The 17,687-nt window shown below is 36.9% G+C and overlaps 2 protein-coding genes across 2 annotated transcripts; one reads left to right on the top strand and one right to left on the bottom strand.

Annotated features, from left to right (window-relative positions):
- The first annotated feature begins 2,230 nt into the window (after positions 1 to 2,230).
- On the top strand, positions 2,231 to 10,913 carry LOC149279434 (metal-response element-binding transcription factor 2-like). The gene is made up of 14 exons (XM_089501188.1): positions 2,231 to 2,425; positions 3,527 to 3,608; positions 3,807 to 3,902; positions 4,332 to 4,432; positions 4,885 to 5,033; positions 5,647 to 5,742; positions 6,661 to 6,729; positions 7,470 to 7,593; positions 7,859 to 7,926; positions 8,140 to 8,307; positions 8,904 to 9,015; positions 9,863 to 9,921; positions 10,026 to 10,118; positions 10,556 to 10,913. The coding sequence occupies exons 3-14, from the start codon at positions 3,827 to 3,829 to the stop codon at positions 10,911 to 10,913; spliced, it is 1,473 nt and encodes a 490-aa protein (XP_089357314.1). The 5' UTR covers positions 2,231 to 2,425; positions 3,527 to 3,608; positions 3,807 to 3,826.
- Positions 10,914 to 14,610: 3,697 nt separating this feature from the next.
- On the bottom strand, positions 14,611 to 17,415 carry LOC149279433 (transmembrane emp24 domain-containing protein 5-like). Its single transcript, XM_089501209.1, has 4 exons — positions 17,245 to 17,415; positions 15,411 to 15,508; positions 15,145 to 15,328; positions 14,611 to 14,829 (listed from the first exon to the last, which is right to left on the bottom strand). The coding sequence occupies exons 1-4, from the start codon at positions 17,413 to 17,415 to the stop codon at positions 14,611 to 14,613; spliced, it is 672 nt and encodes a 223-aa protein (XP_089357335.1).
- Between the last annotated feature and the right edge of the window lie 272 nt (positions 17,416 to 17,687).

The raw sequence follows: 17,687 nt of genomic DNA, 5'->3' as shown, positions 1-17,687 counted from the left end.
TAAACATGGCCGCTATCCACACACCGTCACGTGATCAAGGCCCTTTGGCGCCCTCTCTGGTGGATTCGTGGGGTTGCAGAGAGGCGTTTGTATTGTTTCCCACAATGCTATGCGCGCTCCGCGGGAAACCAAAATGGCGAAGGTCTGCGACCGAACCGGCCCGTTTGGGTATAATATGTAAGGCAAAGCTGTCTCCTGGTGTTCGTTCACCGCTCTCCGCGGAGGGAGCCGTCTGCCACGGAGTTAATTAGTGTGCGCCGCTGTGTTTTCGCTGTGAGAAGCGCTCCGCACCACAAAAGTGACCGAATGAGGTGAGCGGGCCATGGACTTTAGAGCAAAACCTGGACCCTGGCTTCGTGTACGGAGTTCATATCCCCCCCCCACCCCCCGTGACCTGCTCCGTGCTTTCCGGCTTCACTTATAATGTATACGCTGGCTCTTTCCAAACAAAGCGATTATTAATGAGTCTGAACACAAAAGGGTCAGTGCCGCTGCTTTGTGAGCTCTCCGTTTAGATTGTCAGCTCTGCGGTTATGTGCCCCAGCTCTGATTTTGGAAGGTGCCTGTTATGGTTTCTTTATTTCTCCAATTACGCGCCGTTACATATTCCCAAATTCCCCAAACTGCAAGCTCCATGGGCTAGGGAATAGGGTCGCTGTTAGGCTTGAGAAAGCTAATGCCATTAAATATTGCCGATGCGAGTTGTCCAGTACTTGGAATCTAGCGCTTTGGATATGGCCGTGTTTGTTTTAAAGTATCGTTTGTGTGCAACAGATCGGTTTGGTGTTGCTCTATGAGGCGTGTGTGGGTTGTGGCAGCTGAAGAGTTAATCGGGTCATGCAGGGTGATTCTTCCTGTTCCGTAAAGTGAAGGGCGACACCGCTTTGTGTCCTGCTGGGAAGCCAGGTTGGAAGGGGCTTTGTTGTCTTTGTACCATTCAGTTCTCCCTTTAGCCGAGTCCAGCACAGTGTCCTCCAGATCTGTGGCTTTGCTGATCTGTTTGTAAATGTATTTATTTTAGGAATCCATGCTTCTCGTGCTGCTTATTCATTATTCCCCTTAATTTGAATGTATTCCATAAAAGATTATTTTTAATTCTGTTTACCTTTTAATTTTTTATTAAAACATTACATTTGTATTTTACCTGTATTTTTTATGTTCTAAATAGTTTGAATTTGAAAGATTTTTTTTTTTATTTTTTTTTTTTTACTCTTTTAAATAAGTCAATTACAGTATATTTAAGATGTTCTTTCATATATTGTATTGAGTATTTTTTCCCTAAACCACTGGTTTAATATAAGTCTGACTTTAAGCGGTAGATTTTATAGAGGCTGATAGTCGGTAATAACATGCGTGGGATAAGCATGAAGTTATCCTCAATCTAAGATTAGACCAATAACTGATCAGCAGAGATGGGCCGAATGGTTATCTGCTGTAAAATTCATTCAAATAGTGAACGTATAGTAAGAAAAAATAATCCACGTGCAATATTGCGTCACGGCTTAAACTGTTGTAGGTCAGCAGAAAGAAGCAGCAAATAAACATTAAAAATGACAAAATAAAGTTTATTTTGGCAGACCATAGCATTCCTTAGAACTCTATTTGTTTTTCCTGTAGTTACCCTGAAATGTGTATTATATAATTTAGGTAAGGTAAGCTATGTTAATGCTGTAAATGATATTATTTAGTCCTGTTTTTATGTAAGGATGACAGTGTGTTGCTGTACAGGTTTTACCAGAAGCGTTTAATAAATGATTGGTATTATACAATCTGGCATCTGCGGAAGCCGGGATCGATGACGTTCATTAGTATCTACAATTATTACGTTCTTAAGATCTGTTTTGAATGCGTCGGCGTATCTTTGCATCCCCTATGGTACTAACTCAGTTTTCTGATTTCTTTAATTAGTAAGTAATCATCAAGTCAAGGAGTCTGCAGCTACAGAAGGTTAGACTAAGATGAGGCATTCTGTGTCGGTACCTCTGGCACTTTATTGTGGAAGCCGTAGGGGCTTGTGCCTGCTCCAGGGAATTGCACGATATGTTTGTAGTGTTTAAAACGGCATAAGTTAAACCTGATGTGTTCACTTTTCAGCTGTTGTAAAACTAACTGGTTAACACTGCTATCATTTTTGCAAGCAAAATAGCTTTAAAGAAATATATATTTCAATCTGTTTTGTGAGTTGTATTTGTTTCTCATTTGTTAAATCTGTTATTATCCAAATAGAGACGTAACTGTTGTGGGCAACTCATTGGTCTTCAAAAGATCCCCTATCCACCGGCGTCTGAAGACCTTTGAGTCCTTGACCAAGCTGTCTGTACGGCATGGACAGAAATCCAAGAGACGAGTGTGTAACTTTGAAGAAGGTCAAGATGTCCTAGCAAGATGGTCAGATGGATTGTTTTATCTCGGAACTATCAAAAAGGTTCGGTTTCCTTTTTTTTTTTTTTTATTATAATTAGTACTCATTATTATTCTACAAATTAATAAATGATTTAATATCCGCATTACGTTGCTGTATAAGAAAGTTACAAAGGCCTTGAATTGTATTACTATCTTTCTGCAATTGGTACTGATGTAGCCCTTGGAGTTTTTATACCTTGTGTATGAGTATCAAACTATGGTTGAACAAAACACGTGCCAGGTAGCTGTGGATTCCAAACATTTACTGCAAACTCTTAGTTCAATGCAATAGAAGGAAAAAAAGTGGACAAACTACAAGAACCCAATAACTATTGGACCATAGGGGAGGGCAGCTGCGGCAGTGCAGGTCAGGTATTTTTTATTTTGCAGAATGCATATTGAGTACTACTTTTTTTATGCATTCTTAAAGGGGATATTAAACTGTTTTAATTTTAAGATCATATTTGTTTCAGTGTTGCGGGAGAAAAAAAGTCTTTTTTTTTTTTTTTTTTTTTTTCTGCCCTCGTAAACTGTTCGGTTAATTTAGAGGGGGGGAAAAAAAACACGCTTCCTGTTTTTACTAGCATGCGGGGAAGCTGCAATGTGCTTCCTGGAGCATGTGTAACAACTGAAAGAATACTATTATCTCTTGGCTCTGCCACATTGACTTTCAGACCCCATATGTCCATAGGGTTGATATTAGTAAGCTTCCCTGGTGAAGATGTAACATCCTCATGGTACATCCTCAATGGGGTTTTTTAGGTTAAAATGCCCCCATATTGCCTCTGATAAAGTGAACTGACTCATCCAGGAAAATACCCAATAACGTTTCTACCTGTTTGTAAACCAAGAAGCGTGGCTGTATTTCTTCCCCTTATGTTTTGTTATATTTCTATAAAGACAACAGATCTCTGGCTTTATGTAAGTTTTTGCCATTTGATTCTTTTTGGCTGTTCTATTAATAGATTCCTTTTCAAGCCCCACAAGGTGAATTTTAGTTGTGAAATTATTTTGGTGGTCTGTGGATGGTTTGACTAAATAAATACTACATCAAATTATCTTAACTACAGCTTTCTTCACTTATCACAAAAGCATTTGGTCATTGAATCTACATCTGTTACAGATAAATAAGTTTAGACAAAACTGCTTTGTCTTGTTTGAAGACGGCTCGAAATCGTGGGTGCTCTGGAAGGACATTCAGACGGGTAACTATACTTTGAGAGTTTTAATTTTCATTAGTTAGCAAACAATGCCACTTTGAGGACCTTGCCCTGTGTGTGTATATGTATACACACACGTGTATTAAACACCCACCTTGTGTTTGTCATATGTTAACTTATTGGTAATTTTTTGGTGGTGAAGCATGTGTGAAGTAAAAATGCAAACCTCTTTATTTTTTCCAGGAGCTGCTGAAAGCGAGGAAATGGTTTGCACAATATGCCAAGAAGAATATTCTGATGCACCAAATGAAATTGTTATTTGTGACAAATGTGGACAAGGTAAAATGTGTGATTTCACTGCTTTGGCTTAATATGTATTTATTTGCAGCAATTATTCGTACCAATATTAAAACAGCTGCTGTTTGTTTAATATCCAAATGTTCATTTCCCATGAAATGGGAAGCCTTAGGCTATTTATAATGGAGTTTGGGAATGAGTGCCATATCATACCTCATGTTAGTATGATAGCGCAATATCTGTTGATCATGACAAATCAGTCACTTCACAAGGGTTCTGCTTCAAGATATGCTATTTAACACATTACCTGTGCTGCTTTAAATATAATTATGTATGCAATGGTTAATTGAGTGGCAAACGTGGCATCTCTATGTAGTTCTTGGTTTTACTGTGTGACTTATTGCAATGGTTTTGTCACATTTGGTGGTTGTGTTATGCCAGTTTGTTTAAAATACGTTCTAATGTTGTTAGGTTATCATCAGTTGTGCCACACTCCGAAGATCGACCCGGGCATTATAGACACAGATGAGAAATGGCTATGTCGGCAGTGTGTTTTTGCCACTACAACAAAGGTAGGCGAGTTGTTATAACAGGTCTGATTTTTTTTTTCTCAGTTATTCAGCATCATTGGGTTGTGGTGTTGTCTGCAAGGTACATTTGTTTGGACTTGTAATCACTCACATGGCCGTTTCTTTACAGCTGTCCAACAGATTCTTCAACTTTTTAGAAACAGGTGTGTTGAAGATACACAGTTGTTTCTAAACAAGTGATTGTTGCAGATTGTGATGTATATTACAGTTAACCCTTGCCTGCCCTTAACAGTTTGATCGCTATAACATGAAAACTACATAACTACTGTACTTGTGGAAAAATTACATTTGGTACATAATGCATGTTTTTGGTTTTTTTTTATTCCTGTGTATTGTAGATAAACTCATAATTTGATTAACTTACTGAGTGGGTTAAGACATATAGTCTAACACATTGTGGTATGTTTAATGCTATGTAATTTTCTTGATTCAAGAGGGGAGGAGCTCTGAAAAAAGGTCCAAATGCCAAAGCCCTGCAAGTCATGAAGCAGAGTCTACCTTACAATGTAGAAGCCTTGGAATGGGATATAGGCCATAAGACCAATGCACAGCAATGCTACTGCTATTGTGGAGGACCCGGAGAGTAAGTGAAATGTAACTTCAGCTACTGCAAAACTGATGACTTACAGAATGAAACGCTATTTATTTATTGAGGTAACCAACCTGACAGCTGAGCAGCATGATCATCAGTGAGCTTTAAGTGGAGTGAATCTGATGCAATGTACTCAGTATGGTGCAGTCAGCAGAGGTGTTGTGTATTCATGCTATAGCTTGTGAAAGTATGATGAACTTGAATAAATAATTGTAAGCTTACGAGTGGGGCCCTCCTTACCCAATGTAATGGTTTGTAATTTTCTTAATAAAATGTAAAATATGCTTACACAATAACCATACAGTAACACACACACTAATGTTATATATATTCTGATTTTCTCTGTATGAAAATACAAACATGATTGTAAAAAAAAAGGTGGCAATGGTACTGAATATATTTTGTGTTAAATATATATTATGCATGTACTGCAGATACTGTATGGTACAGTAGTGAATTGGCTTGTGCAATGTATAGATGAAACTATGATAGGCGCCCATTTGAAAGCAATTACTGTACTTGCCAATGTTTGGATTTCTTTTCTATGTGATAGGCTGCATATTTACATTTGCTTTTCTTTTGATTTGTTTACTGTCTATTTCAGCTGGTATTTAAAGATGCTGCAGTGCTGCAAATGTAAGCAGTGGTTCCATGAAGCCTGTGTGCAATGCTTGCAAAAACCGATGCTTTTTGGTGACAGGTAAGCTATGAAAGTTTTCAGCAAAATAACTAAAGAATGAGACTAGCAATGAACATTCACCCCTTGAGGACAATTGACGTGTCTGGCACATCGATTTTAAACGTGTTTAGATAGTGATCAAAGATCTTTCTTCTCCCAAACGTTGCTTTATCGAGGCATTCAGCAACACAGGAAACTGCAACAGGGCCCCCCTCTGATTGCTCTATTGTATTAGTAAAATATTTAAAAATGAATGAAAATCTGCTAAAGTGAAAAAAGTATGCAACAGTGATGACCACCATCAGGGTAACTATCCGGTTCAAACACAATGTAAAAAGCCCCCAAAAATAACAAGAAAATATATATATATATATATATATATATATATATATATATATATATATATATATATATATATATATAATGATCAAGGGATAAACTTGCTTTAAAAGTGCTTTATCTTGACAAAGTTAATGGCATTTGAAATAGCTTTCGTAGATAAAATATTTTTCAAATAAGTCAGCCTTTTTTCTTTGTTTCACAGTATTTATATTATAGTAAGTTACATAATGGTATCTAAAGAAAGCCCTTCTTGTATTGAAAAAGAGTGTGTTATTGTGGGTACACTAAATTAATTACAGTAAATTACAGCTAAACATGAGCACAGCAGAAATGTAAAAGCCATTGTCACGACTGGTACATACAAAAACAGCTATGCCCTTAAGGGGTTAAACTACCCAGTAATGCTGAACTGAGATACATTTCTCAAGCAAACCTTTAAAATAACTAATTTCATTTTAAATGCGGTGCTCTAAATGTTGAAATTATTTATTTTGTGGTCTTTACCAATGCCCTGAGACTGCGTTATTTGGGAATGCAATGGAACATTGATTTGAAGAATATTCATGCTATAATTTCATACTGCATTCTTCTCAACAGATTTTATACATTTATTTGTTCAGTCTGCAATTCAGGACCAGAATACCTCAAACGTCTATCTTTACGATGGTAAGACGCTTAAGATGCTTTATTACATTTTAACGTAGAAATGTTTTTTTGGGGTTTTTTTTTTTAAGGAGTCTTAAGGGGGAAGTTCCAGAGTATCTTTGCAAATTTATTTTTGGCCAGCAGATACTTTGCCTGTTAGCGTCGCAAACGGGTTAATGGACAGTAAATAAAAGTTACTGGTTATGAGATGTTTGAGACAAATGTTACATAAATATATATCGCTTATAAAAGGACAATAAAAAAAGCATATAGCAGTATGATGGGAGTTCCTCGTTGTAGCAGTGTCTTTAAACTGTTAAAATTTACATATCCCTGGACCCCCTCAAAAAAAGAGATACCTGTCAGATAGCTCAACTATAGTTTTTTTGTTGTTTTTGGAAATGCACCCACTGTCCTGTCTGCTGAAAATTGGAAGAAAACAATTAGTCTTTGCCTGTTCCCTTTTTTCCCGTTTTTTTTTTTTTTTGTCGCTTGTTGATTTTGCAGTTTTTAATAGTTTATTGGTTATTCTTTCCTTAATTTTTCTTATTCAAAAGACCATGACAGGGAAAGAAACGACTCGCATACGGTTTATTATTGAAAATAACAAAGGTGTGATGTTTTATAACTAAGTATCTCCAAAATGATTACACAGATTGACAGAGAACAAAATCTATAAGTAGTTTAATAGTGCTCCTTGAGATCTATGGGAATAAAAGTGAAACAAATTTGGTGTTCTGTTTTGTTTTTTTTGCCTTTAGGGTAGACATAGCACACCTTTCCCTTTACAATCTAAGTGTAATTCATAAGAAGAAGTACTTTGATTCAGAGCTCGAACTAATTACATACATAAATGATAACTGGGATCTATTGCACCCTGGTGAGGTAAGTGTGACAATGAAATAACTTTTTTTCTTCCCTTTTGGTTATTGTCCTTAACATTATTTTTTTAAAAGCAGGATCTCATACAGTTACCTGTACTTGTCTCATCTGACATCCAGTTCAGCAACAATTGTGCAATAGACATGCATCTTTCATGAATAAACAATTTAAACATAAAGTATATATATCAGGTGACTACCCTAATACTTAATATGCAATTATGTGCATAATCATAGAAATCTTTTTATTAATCCGTTTTCATTTTCAGCTTGCTGACACACCCAAAGCAGAGAGATATGAACGAATTCTGGAGGCGTTGAATGAAAATAAAACAATGTAAGTTTTTTTTTTTGTTATTTTTATTGAAATATGGGGAATATCCTATTTCCATTTTATTTTTTAACATACTTGTATGATGTTTGGTTATAAAAACAAAGTGTTTTTTTTCCCCTCGTTTTTTTTTCTTCAGCTGGCTCTATAGGGTTTCTCGTGTTAGTCTGTTAACTAACAGTGGGCTTTTATTGAGTGATTTTTCTCTTATATTTACAGGTTTATGTCTGGGAAAGAAATAAAGAAAAAGAAACATTTGTTTGGCCTTAGAATCCGTGTCCCCCCAGTTCCTCCAAATGCAGCAGTGAAAATGGAAAAGGAAGAAAGCACTTCTCATGAGTTTAAGATTAAGGGCAGGAAGTCTTCAAAACTTGTACCTGTTACAAAGTAAGTAATTGTCTCATCTGTAGCATACTTCATCATTCTCATGGCTGATCAAGTGTTCACCTTCAGCTATTTTTAATGTCTTATAATTTCTAACTAGCATGTTTTTCCAGCAGGTAGAACATTTGTTTTTCTCATATATATTAAGCAGCTATTTGGCCACCAATCACACCAGCAGCAGAGCCCTGTACAAAACAGATATTAATCCCTAAAATGCCACAATCGCCTTGTGTTTGTAGTGGATATCCTGTCTTCCGATGACCTTTCGGGTAACGTCAGCAGTGACGCGACTTGCTGACGGCTGTTACAGGAGATCAGGCAGCAGATCTGGTTTGACAGCCTGATCTCCCGTGAGCACAGATGTGTTCTTGCCGCTACAAGAATGTCAGGATGTACCGGTACGTCCATAGGGGTTGCTTGAGATGCGTTTTATGAACGTACCGGTACGTCTATAGAGGACTAAAGGGGTTAAGCTTCTTAATGCAAGGAACTTTCAGAAACTTGTCACAGTAGGTAGTGTCTTGTAATGCAATACAACTGTTTTACATTAATTGTTTGATCTTTACTATTTACTTTACTATTTCTTTTTATTTCTACAGAGAAGTAACAAATGGTGAAGTGAAAAAGAGGAAACCTGTAGGTCGACCTCCAGGCTCTCACAGAAGAAAAATTTTGCAGATTGAAATGTGCAAGACGCAGGTTTTGGTAAGTGCAAGCACCACATCGATTATCTCCGGTTTATTAAGGGACCTTATTGCAAAGAGCTAGTAGTACTGCATGCATATTGGCAAGCGTATGTTGTGTTTTTTTTTTGGTTTTTTTTTTGGTTTTTTTTATCATAGTCTTGCAATTTCTTTAATATCTCGGATATATCTCAGATTTACTCATCCTGGGGAAAAAGCTGTATACTAGACTATATATGTAGAAGTCAAACTACACACCAGCTGCGTGTGTGTGTATATATGTGTAATTTATTGGATATTCTAATATAATAAAATGATTGGCTTTTTGGAATACATTAAGATCAGCAAAATCATCATTATGCAGCGCTGTGCATTTAGTTGACAGGAGCTAATTAGTGCTTGCAAAATGAGGCGCACCCTGCTCATACATGCTCACATCCTAGAAGATATTTTTGAGCTATAAACAGGTAACATTATTATACAAAGTATACATTGTTGTAGTTTCTAAAAGTGTGGCAACATTTATCTAAAAGAACACCACCTCCCTAAAGAGCCCAAAATATGCATGGTGCATACTGATAGTCCCATACACTTTGCCATCCCTATGTTTTTATGACTATTCACTGCATGGAAGGAAACGAGAAGGACTCTGCAAGAGAGGATGCTTTAAGCCTTGTGACCTTATCTGGAACTGCAGGTCAATAAACTCATATCTAAAACAACTGAGCACTTGGGCTGCAGGGGCTGTTTTGTACCCATAATTGATGAACTTGATTAAAACAATATTTAAATCAAAAAGCACCACTGTACTTCCTTTCATTCCACTAACTGTACTCTTTTGTACATTTTAATTAACGTTTGGCTTATGTCTCTAGAATACAGAAACGGCCGCGGTATCAGAAAATTCTGTATTAGAATTACAAGATCAGTCTCGGTAAGATGCCAATCCCTTGCTTTTTTTTAACTGCATTGTGTAAATAAAATTTTGTAATCTAATGTTAAATCTTTTTTTTTTTTTTTTTTTTTTTTGCCAAACAGAAAAACAGATGTTACCAATTTCTCGCAAAATGTAGACTTGGAGTCCAGTGGTGCTTCCAGTTCAAAAGAAACTACCTCAACTTCTGTTTCTAGGTAACAACACATAGTAAGCTGCAGCCTTTTTAATGGGTTGTTGCTTATCGTGAAAGATTTTATTTTTCCCCTTCCCAAGCATGTTTATAGAATATGGTGTTTGCATTTTATATTGCAATAACCCCTGTATTTATTTTACACTAGTACACTGTAATGCATGTCAATGTCATAGTGCGACTCTAAGTACATAACAATGGAGCATGGTTTGTAACATTAGACGGTAAGGGACCATAGGGTAATTGGACATTGGGACAAAGGTAGAAAGTGAGCCCTTAATGGAGGTAAGCAATGCAACCTAAAAGTGTCATATTTCTTTGTTTGGGTTTCGGTTATTGATCACCAATGCTGGTTTTTTTTGTTTGTTTTTTTTCCTTTTCTATTTTTCTCTTAAATCAAGTCTTAGTGCCTTGTCTGAGTGTTATTTTTTTCCGCTCTAGCCCCCCATCAGACTTCAGAAGAGTCACACGCACAGGGAGGTCTTGGTCAGCTACTTTGCCACTACCTAAGAAGCGAGGCCGCCATCCACGTAAAGCTCTGCAAGCTCACAATTCAGACATGGGAAAAATTGATGAAGGAAAAGAAGATTCTAATGTTTCTGGACTCAATACAGATATTGTAAAAAACTTAACTGACCAGGATTTGCAGATGCATCATCTGAAAAATTCCATTACCAGCTATTTTGGTGCTGCAGGTAGAATAGCATGTGGTGAAAAATACCGTGTGCTTGCACGTCGAGTTACACCTGATGGAAAGGTGCAGTACCTTGTAGAATGGGACGGTGCGACTGCTTCTTGACCACTGAACAGTTTAATGGCCACTTCATCAAGGTTCCTTGAAGAAAAGAAAAAAAATTAACCCATTTATTTTCAGCCAAAGTGCCTGCCATGTCTTCAGATATGCATGTTGTAAGACTTCTGGCTGTATGTGGGTAGACTAATCTTGAGTAATGGCTCTGATACAAGTTTATGGATTACATGGCCACTTTTAGAAATACTGCCAATGTGATTTTGGGGTGGGTCCAATTTGTCTGGGGTTTGTGTTCCATTCTGGTCTGTTTTAATGTATTTGCTAATAATTTTGACACTGGTTATCAGAGAGGAACCTTCGCTTCTAACCAAATATCCGCAACAGTGCACATATCTGAGAATGGTGTGCAGTTTACAGTATTTCATGATGAAGTGTTCTGTTTGATTTATTCTATATGTAATTTGGGTTTTATGTTCATGGAATGCTGTTTAAATAATTTTGTTCAAAAAGTCCAAGAACACTTATTTGGGGTCTCTTAAAGTGACAGTGCCACTGGATATGCAGGTTTGAGAAATGGTAACATCTAGCTGTCAGGGTGGGGAGGGGGTCTGATTACTTACAAAAGCATAATCATATCTGGGTGTCTGGTTGACAAACAAAGATCTGGTATCTGCCACTTTGTGAATACTTAAGGAACTGTAGGGCATTTATCGAATGTTCTTTCTGTAATGTCAAATATACTATAGAGAGCACACCTTGTGCCTAATGCTTAAGGTAGGCCTTGATCAAATCTATAAGAAAACATCCACCTGGCGCCTCTAAATTCATATTGTTTGTCTGGAAACTACACACTGTTAGACTTTTTGTTTACAAACCAGAGATGCAAAAACTGTGTCTCATGTAAATCTTTTAGGGGTACCTTTGTAGTTTATAAAGGAGTTTTTAATTTTCAAATGTTTAACTTTAATAGACCCCTGAATTTTCTTACTGTTATCAAGAGCTTGTTTCCAAGACTTCTCAGGTTGGAGATATAAAATGACCTAGCTAGAGGTTTTTCTCATTAAGACTTTTTTTTTTTTTAAAAAATGTTGTAAAGCCGCATGAAAGATTTATGCACAATTGTTTGGAAAGAATCAACCCAGAAAGATTATATTTCATTTAATATGGCAGATTAAGACCCCATCCTGTGCCAAAGTACTTTTGGTGCAGAAATGCTGTTTACAGACTCGTCTGAAAGATCCCAGAATCTCAAATCAACTACGAGCAAATAAGTAGCCGTCACACATCTTACTGTATCCTTGAGCCTGGTTGGTACTGTTGCTTTACAAAATGTATTTAAGAGATTAATTTTGTAAGTAGTTAGTCTTGTTTTTGTGGGATTTTTATTTTTTATAAAGTGATCTATGCAATATTTTACTATTTTATGGAACCGTTAAACTTACAAATGCAAAGAATATTTCCGTAATGGCTGCAATATTTACACAACAGCTTTCTTCCTCAGGCTTCTTGGTGCAGTTAATTGCCCAATAGCAGGACTACGGCCCAACTGGTCCACGGGCATAACAATTAGGCAAAAAATTAGTTTTCTTCTCCATGAAGAGTCGGTGCTATTTTTTTATTTTTATATGTATATGTAACAGAATTCTCCCAGGAGTGCAGAGGAATAAATTTTTTACGACGGTGGTATTCAAAGGGTTAAGGATCTGACATTACTCTTCCTCATTTTTCTTTTCCTTGTTACTGAGATGTTTGGAAGTACTTCTGCAACCGTGGCCTACCACGTGTGATTGCACTGCAGCTCCCTCTCGGCTAATGGGCCCTGTAGTCTCAATGCTGGCATCATAATGTCCCCTTCATCTACTGATCAAGTTTTCTATTGTATAAATTTCCACATACACATTTGTAAAAATTGTATACAGTACATTTTTAATGTCCATTTCATAAGATGATTTTTTTATTTTATTTTATTCTAAATTCCACTGATTGTGACATTTCATCCTATTTACGATGAAGTAAATTGCTGCCCTCTAACAGCTTTACTATCTCTGTATGTCATTAAAGTACTTTAGAATAGATCATCTTCAGTGTTTGTTTTTGACCCAATGGCAAATGTTCTAGATACTCAAACCATGTTTGAGAATAGAATGTGTGCGCATAATGATTCTGGTATCTCTGCTGGATCATTTTTGTTTAATGGAATTTCTCATAAATGTATCTCTCAGTTTCGGCACACTGTAAACAAACAAAAACACACTACTTAAGCACAGAAAAAGTTTAATATAAAAAGTGATGGCTGAAGTTTCTTTTTATTTGATGCGAGAAAGCCCATGCCTTTTCAGTGGGTTTGTTGCAGAGAAGAAATGAATTTCATATTTGCTTTATTGCAGATGGGGTTTCTTTAAACACAAGGTCTGCTAAATATCGGCAATAGTCACCACGAAAAAGGCAGATATTCCGACTCTGATCACTAAAACAAAATTGAAAAATACACATGTGCTAACTATTTATGTAGGTGTATGCGAGATATGGACTGAAGAGTAACAGGGCCACAGGTGGTTAGTAGCAAATCATTAAATGCTATGTGTGTTATACTTTAGTAACTCCAACATTTATGTACTTGTTTCCATTGTTTGATCAATATTACCCTCCCTCCAAATAAATTGCACATATAGTACAATTGCAAGCATTACACGATGGCTCAGTGGGCCAAATGCCTTCCATTGCATCTCTATGGACTTGATCTATTAATGGCATCGCAGTAAATCTTTGAGTTGCTTTGCTGTCCCAAACTCAGAGATAAAAGTGCCACCATGGCAGCCATTCAATACTCAATACACATAAGAAAAACAGTGGTCCAACCTGGTGAAAAGACGTAACGGATTGAGCTTCAGCGCGGTCTGAGCTTAATTGTGTGAATCTTTCTCTGGGATAGTAAGTCATCAGTTATTTATGCCCCAGAATGCATATAAGGGGTAGGGGTACCAGCTGCTTAAATTAGAACAACTTTTGTACAATGTTGCGTTAAACTCTCATCTAGCACAAGTCATATTTCAATACCTGAGATACATAGGGATCTGTATCTCCCTAAGAAACCTACACTAAATGAACTTGGACAATATTGTTGGCATGGAAGAGAAACGTTCTCACATAGACCTTAGGAATACCTTTAAGGGCCAATGTTCAGTTTTTGTATTGTTATTGGGGGGAGGGGGAGTACCTACCTTTATAACAGCCCCCCTAAATGTTGCATTTCAAAGTCCAGTCCATCTCTTTTAAAAACTGTCAGTTTCATGAATCAATGTTTTATGAGATTTCCCAATTGTTTCAGGAAAAAATGCATTCATGTTTTTACATTTAAAAAGTATATTAGACTTTTATTATACCACAGTTCCCTTTTAACTACATATGTTGCTAGTACTCTGACATAATAAACAAAGATTCCACAAATGTTATTTTCTGGAAGAATGTCATCTTAAACAAGTACTAAGTAGGGCAAATACCACGTCATATGAAATGTACTCTTGTGCAACATATGTTAATCATTCCAAAGAGGTAAAAGGTCCTAAACTTCACCGAAGCACAGAAGAGAGTAAAAAAAAAAAAAAGATTCTTGGTTTAAAAAACAACAACTTACAATTTGTAACTGATTCATATTGATGAAAAGCCCAAATGTAACCAAAATCCTTTATTCAATTCACAGTTATTTTTTTTTCTTCTGAAAGTTGGGTTATTGTCCCACAGATGATCATGGTCTGCTTTTCCTTTTGTCCTCAAAGAGACTCCGTAGCATGAATACTTGAATAACCGACACGACGACCATTACCACCAAGTTGAAGGTAGACCAAAAGTTAACGCGGTCATAGTTGCTCTCTTGGATGTTCCGATCGCGTGCCTCAAAGGCTTTCAGGAGTGTCTGAATCTGAAGACTTTTGCTCAACCTTCCTTTCACGCTGTTAATAGTTTCCTGCGAAGGAAAGAAAGACAAAACATATGTGACACCACTTCATGCGTTTCAGGTTTTCAATACACCTTTTTAAGAGTTGGCAATCTACAATCCACAGTATTCCAGCTACTAATAACAATAAGAATTAAATTCTCTAAAAATAGTTTTTAAAGAAAACTTTTTGAAAATTGATTGTTAATCTAATAAAAAATGGTGTGATTTCCCTTTTCATGCGCACGTGGCAAACAACCAATCAGGACGTGTGAGTATGTGGTTGACACAATGTCTATTTAACAATTATTTAGATATATTGTGAATGAAAATGATAGGATTTACCAATATGTCCTCCAGCTTCATATCCAACATATCGGTGCCTATAATGTAATTCTTCCAGTCCTCTTGTTCATTTCCCTCATCACCCATGTGATCCAAGATCAATTCAAAGAATATCACCTTCTCATACATGTGACTGAAAGTATTGTCAAAGCAGAACTGGTAATCTCCATCCACCGTCTCCACCCTGTGCAAGAAGAGTTTATGTAGAAGAGGCTTCAAGTAAGGTCACCCTCCCAATCCACTGCTCATTAAACCATATTACTTACGTGTGGACACCATCTGATTGACGTTCCTCAGAGATGAGAACATCTCCAAATGGCGATAACAATGTGAAGTCAACATCAAGGCTAGAACCATCCAAAACCTGATCAAAAAAAGAAATCAGACTACAGATTTCACATTGTATGCAGCAAAAGTGGAAAGCTCCCAATTCCTCCCCAACAAATTACAACACTGACTTACACAAAATACGAATCATTATAAAAGGCAATTTTAACACATTAATACTCTATGATATACAAATCTGCTGGTAAGGCAATGAACTTCTCTGTTTGGTTAATTTATGTATGTGATATGTGGCAGTCATTAAGAATAATTTGTAGACAGCATTCCTGGGAGGAAGTGTCAAATATGGAGCAAAACATATTCTCTGCATTTGGCCCCAAAATTGGGTCTTGGGCATATGGCCCATTGTGCAACAACTCCTCAAAAGAAGCAACAAGGTATTCATAACGCAGCTCCCATAATTTAAATGCGCAAAGCAAATCCAGAGAAAATGAGATACAAGTTGGGTAAGAGAACATAACCATAAGAAAAAATAAACAGATCATAAAAAAACAATACAAAGTGCAGGATGTATAAATGGTAGCGAGAGCATGAAGAATTGTCACCTTGGCTGCCTTTTTAGCTGTAGAAATGGTGGCATCCAATTGTCCCGGACTAAATAGGGCTCTGGACATATATATATTGAGCCTTACCTAAAGTCTGACCCTGACTTTTGTTTCAGCTCATTGCAAAACTTAAATGTACTGGAAACTGCCTTTGTTTCAAAATGAAAAGAAAATCACTATTTGAGGGGCCAAATCGACACAGATTCTGTATTAGACTACATGACATTTCCAAAAATGCTAATCTCGGTATAATGCAGTAAAACCGGCTCAAGGACATAAGGGCAAAATGGCAGTAAAATTGCCTCTAGGGCGTGACACTGGTTATGAATTATATTCAACAGCGTATGTTACTTTGATGGTAAGTTGGTGTTTTGCCGTTAATTGAGCTTTAAAACGCCATTAAAGCCGTTACCGAGCTCTTCAGTTTGAAAAGGATGCAATGCCATACTGCGTTACTCACCTAGTTACCCAAGTCTGTCTTATTATAGAGGTGTAAAGATGTAACTGAGCATTCTGATTCTATGTATATATTATAACACAAAAGAATCCTACCACACTCTTCACAAATAACATAACGGTATAAATATTGTGGCATGTATAAAGGATCTCATCCTGAAAACAGGGGAACTCCTGTAAACTTATACACCTAGCAAAAAAAGCGACCCCTTGACAAAGGAGAACCGAAACGGCGTTGGGGAAGTGGATGACAATATGGGTAAGGAGCATATTGCTCTTGAATATTATTCTAAATTTTGGAATTGCCTGGATATTTATTATAAATGTCAATAAGTGCTTTAAATATTTATTAACTCCATAGTGAGTATTTTTAACCAAAAAATGTTTTTGATGGTTACAGAATGGATAGGTGCACTCTATATAGAGTAAGATATAATTATACTTGAATGATTCAGCACTTTATAATTCTTATGATGGTTTACATGCACTCAAGACACTTTATATATATATAGCCATATTGCCTCCATATGCTCTGATTATTTTCTTAAACAAACCTCTGTTGTCTATACAATGAAATGCATTATAAGTTTTTTAGGATTCAAATTTTTGTATAATAAAATAATATATTTTATATAAGGGCTTGCGTAGAACTCCTTTTTTTGCTAGGGGTTCTATGTATATATGTATAAAAGTACACAGAGAATAGTATACAGCTATAACCCCTAAAGACACCTTCACCAGATCCAGAGATTACCTGATACTCTATCTCCAGTGTTGCATCTTTCTTCATGGGCTGGTAAAAGCATTCCTTCTGTCCTGCTGGGAGGGTGAAGGTAAAATCACTGTCTACAGACTGGGAGAACCCCTGACTGTCCTGTATAATGTAATATGTAAAGATCAGGAAGCCCACGATTTTTGTGCCCATATTTTAGTCCGCTAATGGGATTTGTCCCGGGTTAGTGAGGGGCACCAAAAAAGCATGGGAGGCAACTTCGCCTCCAAAAGTGGGGTGTGTCCGGAAGAAACAGTTCAGCCAATCAGAAATCTCACACACCACTCCTAGTGTGTGAGCAACAGCGGTCATATTACAACGGGCTTTCATTCAATACGGTTTCTGCAGCGATGATCGGTACAAAGCCGACCCGCTAACTACGGTCGATCCCTCTATCATAGGGTATTCCTTGCACACACACACAG

This window comes from Sceloporus occidentalis, unplaced genomic scaffold (assembly GCF_023333645.1).
Source record: "Sceloporus occidentalis isolate IW3139 unplaced genomic scaffold, rSceOcc1.0.p SCAF_166, whole genome shotgun sequence".
Lineage (NCBI taxonomy): Eukaryota > Metazoa > Chordata > Lepidosauria > Squamata > Phrynosomatidae > Sceloporus > Sceloporus occidentalis.
This window is presented reverse-complemented; position numbering and strand designations above follow the sequence as displayed.